This window comes from Gadus macrocephalus, chromosome 6 (assembly GCF_031168955.1).
Source record: "Gadus macrocephalus chromosome 6, ASM3116895v1".
NCBI classification, from domain to species: Eukaryota; Metazoa; Chordata; class Actinopteri; order Gadiformes; family Gadidae; genus Gadus; species Gadus macrocephalus.
In genome coordinates, this window is record NC_082387.1 from 24,315,697 (window position 1) to 24,328,196 (window position 12,500).

Genomic DNA, 12,500 nt, shown 5'->3' on the forward strand with positions numbered 1-12,500 from the left:
ACAACAGACCATCCATCTCTCGCTCGGCGCTGGATCAATCACCGCCATGATGTGTCGGGAAATCTGCATTCATTTCATGTAAAACATATTTTCCCTTTAATTTCACTTTTAATATCGGGCGCCTTCGGTGTTTTCCCCGGGTTGTTGTTATTTAAGGCTGAACAAAAATCGATAAAGTTGTGAGATCCGTGCCACGAGATGGATTGGATTTAAATGGAACTGTTGCGAGCACGCAAAGACATCCATAACTGCATCGATATCAATCTGACCCCGACCGGCGCGCTATAAATCCTCCCGGTTCCCCCACCCCTCACCTGTCAGAGCTCAGCCTGCGCGCCTTCTGCAGCATGAGCGTCGTCCAGTTGGGCCTGTGGTCCTCGAGGGCCTGCAGCACCTTGAGCACCGCGGGTTTGGGCACGCCCTGCCCCCACGCAGACACACCACACATAGGCACACACAGTCAGCCACAGATGCAGATTCACAGACTATTCCGTCGGCAGTCGCTGCAATCCATAGAGGTGCACGGGGAATCAAGGTGCATGTCGTCAAGGAACATGGTAGACTGACACAGACACACGCACACACACACACACACACACACACACACACACACACACACACACACACACACACACACACACACACACACACACACACAGAAGCACAGACAGACACACAGACAGACAGATTGACCGACATACAGACAGACGGACAGACACACACACGCAGACACACAAACACACACACAGACACACACACAGGTATCTCCATACTGGACAAAGCATGCCTCCACACACACACACACACACACACAGACGCACACACACACACACACACACACACACACACACACACACACACACACAGACACAGAGACAAACACACACACACACACACACACACACACACACACACACACACACACACACACACACACACACACACACACACACACACATACACACACACACACACACACACACAGGTACCTCCGTACCTTGAGCTGGATGCCCATGGTGGCCTGCAGGCACTCAGCAAGCAGGGCCAGGCAGTCTCGGGCCCCTCGGCCGAGGGCCACGCCGCTCAGCTGCTCGGCGGCGTCCTGGTCCTCCAGGCCCGCCACCAGGCAGCCCAGCAGCGCCCACAGCAGCAGGCCCGTGGCGCGCAGCTGCCGGGCGTGCTGGGAGAGCCGCTTCTCGGCCGCCTGGAACAGGAACCGTACAGGGAGGGGCAGCGAGGCCACGGCCAGGGGCAGGTTGGTGAACACCAGGGAGAGGGCCTGCACGGCCAGGGGGCCGGCGCCTGGAGGGGGGGGGGGGGGGGGGGGGTTATAAATCAAATTGTAAGGATTAATAAAAAAGACAATAGTTTAGCAATTATGATAATGTTCATTAGCAAATACCAAACAGGACGAAAACGATACATATTAGTATCAGAGGTAAATTGACAACTCTCTCTAGACTTCTACCGTGGGCCCAGAATCCATGCACATAATATGGCAAACCATCCTCCTCATTTATTCACTAACAGATGTGTTGCGTAAAATGTTTGCCGAAAAGTAGTATGACGAAGTAGTATTCAACACTTGGCTGACAGCTGAGAGAGAGAGAGAGAGAGAGAGAGAGAGAGAGATAGAGAGAGAGAGAGAGAGAGTGTCAGATGGAGACAGAGAGAGAGACAACGAGAGTCAGATATAGGCAGAAAGAGAAGACAGAGATAGAGACAGAGAGAGAAGACAGAGAGACAGAGAGACAGAATGAATTATGGCGCGGTGAGTAAAAGAACAGTAACTCTATTGAAGTGAACATAAGAGCATCAAAATCAAAAAGAGACATGTGGATGTGCTCAAGGCCCACAATGTCCCTAAATACTTCCTCCTTCTCCTCCTCAACCTCCTCCTTAAATACATCATAAATCTGAATTAATTAACAGCTGGGTTTCATCCCCGTTCCATACGTACTCCTGGCGGCGGGCTCCTTCCTGCGGGCCTCCCGGGGTTGGTAGTTCCACTCCCTGGGGACCCTGGACAGGACGCTCTGCGGGGGGGGCCGGCCCGAGGGCCCCCTGCCGGGGTCCTCCACCGCCTGCCAGCCCACCACCATAGACACCAGGCGGCCCAGCAGGCAGTGGGCCGGCCCGGAGACCACCGCCCGGACACAGCCCACCAGGGGAGGGGCGCTGGGCGGGGGGTCTGGGGGGAGACAGAGGGGGAAGGGGCATCGTGGTGACGTGGACCGGATAGGATAGGGTGGGATATGGAGGTGGAGACCAATGAAGAGGCTCTACTGGAACCAGTACAAGCTACGGGTTTAAGTTAAGTTCCGTTTACTTAGACGGTGGGCTTGCTCACAAGCCAAGATCGCATAGGTTGGTTAAGGATGTATAGTGATGCAGCCATTTAGCAGATACTTTTATCCAAAAGGACTTCCAGATTGAAAGGGGGAGGGCATCTTGTTTGATTTTGAATCAATGTGCATAAGGGTAGAAAAATATCAAACCTGTCCTAACATACTGTACATCCGATTAGCCACACTGACATCATTTTTAGTAATTCTCTTGCCATTTTGACTTATTCAAGCATTATCTACGGCATTGACGGTGGGTGACGTCAACTTTAATGTTAAGCCCAGAAGGCAAGGCACTCTTGACAGTAGAAAAAAAATCCCAAACACCAGTAGAAAAACGGTCAGCATGTGAAGCATATCTTTCATCAGCTGGCGTGTTTGCACCCCCCTCCCCCCCACCCCGTTTGCTCATCTTATAACCAGAGCAGGAGGGGCTAACTTCACGGCCCCCCATAAACGACCTTGTGTCAGCAGTGAGGGGGAAAAAGCAGACGAACCGAAGGCTACAATGGAGAGATTTAGAGCAGAGGTATAGCGCTACATCCTCCAAGATGGTGAACACATCTCTGGCCTACGACCTCCAGGGAAAGAGAGGGATGAAAGGGAGGTTTGAAGAGCAAGTGGATGATTTCCAACGTCTCGACGAGAGAGTGGGCAAAATGAGCTACTGTTTTCAGACCGCTTACTGCCTGCTACCCTATTGATCGCTGTATTGATTAGCAGTAAAAAAAACAAGTATTACCAGGTGATGCAACTTATGGTGTGAGTGGAGAAATATGCAGTTCTTTATTTCCTAAGTTAACAGCATTTTACCAAAATGGGAAATAAAATACTGGCATCAACGGACAGAAAACCCCCCTGTACCACCCGCTGGATCGATCAAACCTCCTCCCTGCCTTTCCTTCCCCGGTCTTTCTGTTCTCCATTCCTCACCATCTTCTTCGACATTGCCTGCACACCTCTTCCACCCTCGTTTATGCAAGAATAATTAAAACACCACCTCCCTAGGATCTCAGGAGGGCGGCTAAAGACCCACGCTGCCCGGGAGTTCCGGTTCAACCTCCCTGTATCAGCCTCTTCTTTGGGAGAAAAAAACCAAAGGGGAGGAGAAAAACTTTGGGGGGGGTGGTAATTGCGGTCCCCGGTAACAGTATATTAAGGCCAGGAATTAGCTCGCACATACACGTGCTGATTTAATAAGCATCGTCGCCGCGCGGCGAGAGGAGGAACCAGAGATGTGCGGGCGATGGGATTCAGTCTTTTGGGTTAAGAGCAGCTCCAACAATGTCTTTAATTGTTCTAAATGTGTCTCCGGCACGGCACTGCACGTCATTCAGGGAGAGCGGGGGGGGGGGGGAATCCGAGGCAGGAACGTGGGAAGATCAAGTGGCTGAGTGTGTGTTTTCGACTTTCCACATGGAAAATAATTGCGATTACTAAGTCGGAATGTAATTAGTAAGTCGATTATGTTAATGCCGGGTTCAAACTAATTAAATCTATATCATCATTTTTTGTGTATGCAGGCTTTTGTAATGCATGCACTGTAGTGCAGAAAACCGATGTGCTTTTGAAAAGAAGCGTACAGCAGCACACTTCATTATAGAACACCATACTATACCCAACAATGCACGGCTTACATGATACAGAATACACACAGCAGAATGCTTCTGCACGGCACACAGGGCTCACCGCCAGAGCAGCGTTAACGCCACAATCACACACATCCGTTGACAGATCTTGGTGACTTTACATGGGGCGCTCTCGAAATGCATTGTGGGTCCGTCCGTTCTGTCGGCTCCGTTGCCTGAGTCAAAAAAGTTGAGAAACGTTCAACCTTTCAGGCAGCGGCGGATCCGTCGGCCAATCAGATCGCGTCCCCCATACGTCAGACACGCCCTCTGTCATCTCTATGGATTACTACGCATGTCGACGGACGTGCGCAGTGTGAACACGGCGTTAACACAAGGCGGTGGGGGTTCGTGTTGGTTGTTACACCGAGGGCATGTCTGACATATAGGGGACTAGTCTTTGCAGACGCAGCCTCAATCAAATCGCTCCCGCTACGAAGCCGATGTGTGGATAGAAATACAAAAGATGACACAAACAACAGGTGACTAAAAACAATCCGATCGATTCCACATTTCTTTAAAAAATACATAACGGCCGGATTTTTGTTATTGAAAAATGTATCCATTAGTCGCTTGGAGTGTATTTGCATAACCGTGATCTGATTGGCCGACGGATCCGTCGCTGCCTGAAAAGATGAAAAATTCTCAACTTTTTGATGCAGGCAACGGAGCCGACTGAACGGACGGTCCCACAATGCATTTCGAGAGAGTCCCACGCAAAGTCAATGAGATCCGTCGACGGACGCATGTAGTCTGAAGGCACGCTTACCTGGCAGGGAGTAGAGATGCTCCCAGACCTGTCCTCCGTCGAGGTAGGGTTCCAGCGCCTGAGTCAGGGCCTCCGGGACGGCGCTCAGAGCCGAGAGCAGGTTGAAGAGCGCCACAGCAAAGTCACTCCCTGCCTCGGAGTCCTCCGGAGAGACGCGTGAGCTGCCCTCCCCGCATAAATCTGAATAACAATAAAACATAACGTCATAATAATGACAAAGAGTGCTTAGAGGAGACGCTTTTGGGGAACATTGCACACATTATATATCCGTGTCTATCTGTTTAACCACGTCTCTATCTCTATCGATCCATCCATCGAAGACAGTTTGTCTATTTCTCGATTTATAGAAATGTATATATATTTTTAACAATCTATGGTCAATGTATACATAAAAGGACATCGATTCAGTTAATTTAGGATTGTAGTGGGAAAGCTATACAGTACAGCTTACAGTGTCAGTGACTTTATTAATGTGATTGGCCTTCAAAGCCATCCGTCAACCCCTGTCAGCCTCCCATTCGTCATAGCATCTGACACCCAACCCCCCCCCCACCAGATGCAGAAAGGCTAGAAACAAAAGAGACAGACAAAAGACAACCTCAACATGCTCCGCAGCGCTATCCTCCGACTCCTGCGCCGCAAAAACACACAACAGCAACAACATTGGATAATGTCAACACTGCTCAACCGTGAGCACACAACCCAAGACAGGAAACACACAGAGGATGCTTCAAAGAAAATAAGTCAAATAAATAACGATAACACACATCTGTGCTGAGTTGTAGAAAGAGAGTGGGGGGAGGGGATCGTAGGAAAACAGAAGTACATTTGGGAGAGACCCTCCCCCAGGCGAGGTGGAATCTACAGCACATGCAGACAGGAAGTGAACAGGACAAGGTTTTGACAGGGTGTCCTTGTGGAGGCTGCTGTCTAAGAACGGGTTTGGTGTGAGGGTGTGTGAGTGTGTGTGTGTGTGTGTGTGTGTGTGTGTGTGTGTGTGTGCATGTGTGTGTGGATGCATGTGTGTGTCTCTCTCATTTGTATGTATGGATATATGAACACATACCGTACGTGCGTGTACACCTGTGTGCCTTAACCATCTGTGTAAGCGTGAGTGGTTGTGTGTGTGTGTGTGTGTGTGTGTGTGTGTGTGTGTGTGTGTGTGTGTGTGTGTGTGTGTGTGACTGTGTGTGTGTTTATCACACAGGTTGCTGGGGAGAAGGCTCGTTGCTACAAAAGTGGCAGACATCCAGAGGTCTGTCAGTCTGCTGTGTTGAGCTGACAGCTCATTGAATAACGTGTGTGTGTGCATGAGTGTGTGTGTGTGTGTGTGTGTGTGTGTGTGTGTGTGTGTGTGTGTGTGTGTGTGTGTGTGTGTGTGTGTCAATAGAAAAAAGAAGAGCGCATGAGAGAGAGGGAGCGAGAGAGAGAAGGGGTGGTTCTGTGATAGAGGGCAGAGATGCTCCCACGTGACTAATGCACGGCTATTTTAAAATGACAGGACTGAGTTAACTGCCACATTACAGCGATGCGTGGGCACTGATACCAGCCAACCCTAATGCGAGCCAGGTGCTGCAGGAAGCCTCCATCGCCTCTCCAAGGGCCAGATGACGATTCATTTGTCATATCCTTCAGGAGCCTCGTTTTACCCCCTCAGTATCTCTCTCTTGCTCCTGCTCTCCTGCTCCATCTCCCCACGCATCTCGCTATAACAATCAATATTACGAACACGCGTGCACGCATGTGTGTGAGAAAACGCACACACACACACACACACACACACACACACACACCCACCCACACACACACACAGGGTATGGTCAGATGTCCTGACCTACAACCATTTATCTTAGTGCCCTTTTATGCAGGTCGTGTCCACGTCTCTATCCCTCTCTCCTCTCTGATTGGTCCTCCAGGAGAGGCCGTGGCAGCTTCCCTGAGAGGCCGTTGACACTGAGACTGAACTGCGGCTGTTAATTGCAGCCATTCATTCCCTCCTGGTGGACGCGAAACGTAAAACAGGTTCACTGCCTTTCTGACAGTGGTGCCGTCAAGGAGGGGAGATGGTTTGTGTGTGTGTTGGTGAGTGTGTGTTGGTGTGTGTGTCCGGATGTCTATCCAATATTGTGCTACATTCCCTTTTTTTCCCCTTCATTCCCTTTTCTCCGAGCTTCCTAATCTTGATGCGTGGCCGATTCCCACACCTGTTGGTCTTCTGTGCGTGCGGCTGACCGGCAACAGAGGATGAAAACCCCCGCGGTCGAGAGCAGACACGCTGATTAAGGAGACATGTGTGAGTGTGTGTGTTTTTGTGTGTGTTTTGGCGCAAGCGCATGCTAAGGTGCGTATGTGAATGTGTGTGCATGTGTGCGTGCGTGTGCGGAATGGCTTTCAAGGTGTGTACTACAGAATAAGGAGTCGGCAACTAATATACAAAAACAAGTGAGAATGCACCGTACCCAAGGCCTCTTCCCGATCCAGTAACCAGGGGGGGCCCAAAGGAGCATAGAAATACCTCTCTCTCTCCCTTTCTCTCCAAGTATCTCTGCCTGTCTATCTCTCTCTCTCTCTCTCTCTCTCTCTCTCTCTCCCTCCCTTTCTCTCCAAGTATCTCTCGCTCTCTCTGTCGCTCTCTCTCTATCTATCTCTCTCTCTCTCCCTCTCTCTCTCCCTCTCTCTCTCTCTCTCTCTCTCTCTCTCTCTCTCTCTCTCCCCCCCTCCCTCACTCCCTCCCCCTCCCTCGTTAATTATCCCGTCATCACGGTGCTGCGTGAGACTCAGCTCTTCCGGCGTTGATTTACGGCGGTGCCCGGCGGGCGGCTTCGGTGGCTGCGGGTTTGGGCCGAGGGCGAGGGGGGGGGGAGGGGGGAGGGAGGAGGGGGGAGGGAGGAGGTAAGTGTGTGAGTTGGAGCGGAGGGGTGGGGAGGGAGTGCCTAAAAGCAGAGTCCCTGGGCCAGACCTCGGGGTCCTGCTGCAGCTTGTTATTAATGAGGTTGCTGTAATGTGAATTAATGTGCGAGTGCACAGTCTTTAAAGGTTAGAGCGTTGCCCGAGCGGGTGGAGCATCGAGGGGAGGGGAAATCTTTTAAAGGTCAGCGTCGTTCTCCCGGCCCTGCACAGTGTTTATTACTGACTACTATTGATTTAGTAGCAGCGATGGCCGCGCTGGAACAGGGGCTGCTGTTGCTGATGATGATGGTAATGATGATGATGATGATGATGATGATGATGACGATGATGGCGTCGGCGGCAGGCTATACGCCACTGATGACTTCATAAGATGCAGGTTCAAGTCCGGTCAGTGACTCAGGCTTTAGGGTCTTAAACGAGCAGACAGGGCGACGTATGAAACGGATTGAGCCTTGGAGGAGATCTCAAACTCTGACCTCCACCTTTTCTCACCAATCAGACTTTAGATTAATGATCCAAAGTCTGATAGGAGACGTACTCTGGGGGACAGGGCGTTCTGCTTTCTGTCGCTTTTGTTTGGACTTGTCATGTCCTGCCGTAACACAGAAGGACTGATCACAGATAACTCTCCTCCACTCAGATAGATTGTTTACAGTGAACATGAAGGACAGTCGCTTGGGGAACCATAAGAATCTCGCAAGCTCATGTTCAATTTGCTGGACAGATGGAGTCTAGCTCTGCTCCCATACAAAAAGATTTCCACCCGGTACGAGATAGACCGACCAATCACAGCTGTTTATCTAATACGAGGCGGAATAAATACAATGACAATGAATGGTGCAGATTACCGCTGAAGAGGCATCTGACAAAACCACAACAGAGATGGCTGCCACTGGTGTAGAATGTTCTGTTGATTCTGCCATCGGAACGGTAGTAAACAAACCAAACAGTATATTTTCGCTAAAAGAAGAACAAACTACTTCACTTAAAGCTCTGGTTGAGCAAGCATGTTGTCTGCTTAAAATGTCTTGGTTCCTCAGTTCTGCGCCACCCGTTTTACTGCTGTCATTGGACGAGGCCTATCCAATCATGTCCAGAGGCATTTTGATCTGCCCCGGGCGGGGACACCCCTTCGAAATAGGGAATGAACGGAGATGTTACAGACTAATGGCAGTTTGCAATTCGTCGGGCGATCCCAAGCTCGGAGAAAAGCACTGATAAAACACATGCATGTAAGCACACACGCACAGCCTCCAACATAACAAAGACTCTCATCATAACACACTGTAGGAGCCGCATTTAGGTTTTTTATTTTTTGATTGACCCACTAATTTCTCCTTATTTCCCACCTGTGGTGAGTGAACACCTGCGACAGGGGCTGATGGTGTATCCTTTAAATAGGTGACGGAAGTGCACGACGGGGAGAAGGCGGACGAGGAAATACAGTTATTGACCGTTCTGTTTGTGAAACACATTGATATAGATACTTACATTGCATCCTTATTTTGTTATGCTTTATTTACAATAAATGACAATTGGCCAATTGACGGCCTTGGACAGTCAAGCTCTCACTATTTTTTTGGACACAAACTGCGCGTCAAACAATGCCATCCCCTGCTTTCTCCGTGTGGCAAAAGGATAAAAACCTTGGAACTTGGGGTTATAGGAAAAAACAGGGTTTTTCGCCACTACACACACCCTCACATCATAACACAGACTCACATCATAACACAGACTCACATCATAACACAGACTCACATCATAACACAGACTCACATCATAACACACCCTCCCATCATAACACAGACTCACATCATAACACAGACTCTCATCGTAACAGACTCCCATCATAACACAGACTCACATCATAACACAGACTCACATCATAACACACCCTCTCATCATAACACAGACTCACATCATAACACAGACTCTCATCATAACACACCCTCCCATCGTAACACAGACTCTCATCATAACACAGACTCTCATCATAACACACCCTCCCATCATAACACACCCTCTCATCATAACACAGACTCACATCATAACACAGACTCACATCATAACACAGACTCACATCATAACACACCCTCTCATCATAACACACCCTCCCATCATAACACAGACTCCCATCATAACACAGACTCACATCATAACACAGACTCACATCATAACACAGACTCTCATCATGACACACACTCTCATCATAACACACACTCTCAGCATAACACACTCCCATCATAACACAGACTCTCATCACAACACAGACTCTCATCATAACACAGACTCCCATCTTAACACAGACTCTCACCATAACAAACCCTCTCATCATAACACACACTCTCATCCCACCCGGCTCCAGAGAGAAACAAAGCTTACGGGCGTGGCCAAGGAGCATCCTGGGCAGGTGACAGTCTCCCTGCAGCAGCATTCGCAGCAGCAGCCTGGGACTGTATCCGGGGTCAGAGGTCAGCAGCCTCAGCTGACAGGCACTGGCTGCCGGCCACCAGCTCATCACTGCAAGCGGGGGAAGGCGACAAGAAGAGATGACAGCTCAGCAGTTGACAGGTAACTGGACAGATAGCAGCCAATGTAATGAGAGAATCGGGGGGGGTGGGGAGAGAAAGGAAAACAAACACATTGAGAAGAGGTGGCTGGCTGAAAGACAAGGTTAGAAATCAGGTGTGTCTTTGCTGATGATTGACAAGGGAAATGAGGTTGCATTCAGTGTCACTCACTCGGTGTAGAATACACTCCCTGGAAAAACCGGGCCATATTTGTTGATGGGCAAATGCATGTTTATGTGTTAAATCAACTGCAACCACAAAGCAACAGCCCTTATTGCATGCGAATTTTGTTTTTGTATAGATGTATAAAGACATAACATAAAATATGCATACATAACAATGTTTAGATCAGAGTTAAGTGCCAGTCCCAAGAGCATTTTGTTAAATGCTGCCATGTGTGCCAGTGTTGTGATTGGTCTTTTGAGATGACTACATCCATATGTCACTACCCAAATATGTGCTTTTTATTATACTGGTTAAAGTGTTCTTTGTTAAAGAAAAGAGGAAAAAGGTTGTACTTTACAGATGTTTCCTGCACCATTTGCGTGACGTTGTTGTCTATAAGGAACTGTATTTAACCCTCGGTTCTTTTAAACGTTTGTCTGACGTGAATTAAATAGAAGAGGAATCAGTGTTCGTAAATCAGCCCCCAAACTGGGAAGGTCTGTGCATTGCAGAAGTCTAAGATCTGCCCCTAGTAAACTCGCTGCACTGTGTGCAATAAGAGGCATTACCTCTAATCCTGGCCGGCTAAAGGCAAATTAACGCTTGGGTTTGGGCCAAATACATGAATATACATCAGCACCCCCCTCTACATCTTCTGTATAACCAAGAGGCTGAAGCCAGCTGTGGGTAATGAGCCGTATCTTTACTGTGTGTGTATGCGTTTGGGTCTGCGTGTGTGCCTGTGTGTGTGTGTATGTGTGTGTGCGTGTGCGTGTGCCTGTGTGTGTGTGTGTGTGTGTGTGTGTGTGTGTGTGTGTGTGTGTGTGTGTGTGTGTGTGTGTGTGTGTGTGTGCGTGCGTGCGTGTGTGTACGTACGTGAGGGTTCTTACACATGTGCATGCAGAAATGAGCCTGTGTGCACATGTGCCTGTCTGCTTGGTGCTTTGAACATCTCAATAAAATTGCTGGAATGGACACAGTTTTCCTATAGACACAGAGTAGGAGCTAGACGTGTGCTTGTGCGCGTGTGTGTGTCTGTGTGTGTGTGTGTGTGTGTGTGTGTGTGTGTGTGTGTGTGTGTGTGTGTGTGTGTGTGTGTGTGTGTGTGTGTGTGTGTGTGTGTGTGTGTGTGTGGTGCACCCTGCTGTTTGACTGAGGAAAGCTATGCTCGAAATGACAGCGCAATTCATGATGTCACTGGGCCCGCAAATCCAGAAGAAATCCTCCTTTAACTGCTCTGATAAATCTGTATGTCTACAGACCGGGGTAAGCTCACAAAACAAAGACACACACGTACACACACGCACTCTGGCTCCACACACACACACACGCACACACACACACACACACACAAGTGGGCACGAGTAGATACATACAAATGCGTACACATGCGTACACACACACACGGCGTGCGCACGCGAAGACACACACACACACACGCACACACAAAAATGCGTGCACAAACATGCGCGAAGACACACACACGCACACATGCGCGCACACACACACACACGCACACACACACGCATGCGCTGACACACAAAGGCATGCATGCGCACACACACACACGCATCTACACCATTCCCTCAGATGTGGGCTCCTACTTTATAACCCATAATGCCAGTTGATTTATGCACATGCTTTGTGATGTTATTATTGTTTTATTAATAACCATAACAATGGGGTCTGTTTTAACGGGCTGGGGGAGATCTGGTTACAGGAACAGATTCCTGGATTAGGATCGGTGGATGCTGGCCAACAGAACCTGCTCTCACCCGTAGCCCCCCCCCCCCCCCCTAAGATCCTCTGGCACAACTCACATCTGACAAGGAGGGGGGGGGGGGAGATGCAGACAAATAAAGAGGTCATCAAAAATAAACTCATTTCAGTGTTTCCTCTAAGAGAGCAGGTGGGGGGGGGGGGGGGGGGGGCGAGGGCGGAGGAACTGTGGTATGGTGGGGTGGCCACAGAGAGGGCGATGACAGATACGAGGAGGGCGGAGCTAGTAACTCGCCGGCGAGTTACGAGACAGCCGTGCACACGGGACAGACCTGAGTGGACCCTGCTGACACCCATACAGTGATGGGATGAAGGGGGATGGAGAGGGACTCGC

The 12,500-nt window shown here is 49.5% G+C and overlaps 1 protein-coding gene across 1 annotated transcript in view; it reads right to left on the reverse strand.

Moving 5' to 3' along the window:
* LOC132459593 (uncharacterized protein KIAA0825-like) overlaps positions 1-12,500 on the reverse strand; it is a 22,013-nt gene that overhangs the window by 7,500 nt on the left and 2,013 nt on the right. The window contains exons 3-7 of the mRNA XM_060054240.1: positions 10,035-10,172; positions 4,743-4,922; positions 1,961-2,191; positions 998-1,302; positions 315-421 (exon numbers count right to left, since the gene is read on the reverse strand). Of these exons, the coding sequence (XP_059910223.1) occupies positions 315-421; positions 998-1,302; positions 1,961-2,191; positions 4,743-4,922; positions 10,035-10,170 (959 nt within the window). The 5' untranslated portion in view covers positions 10,171-10,172. The remainder of the gene's footprint in view (positions 1-314; positions 422-997; positions 1,303-1,960; positions 2,192-4,742; positions 4,923-10,034; positions 10,173-12,500) is intronic.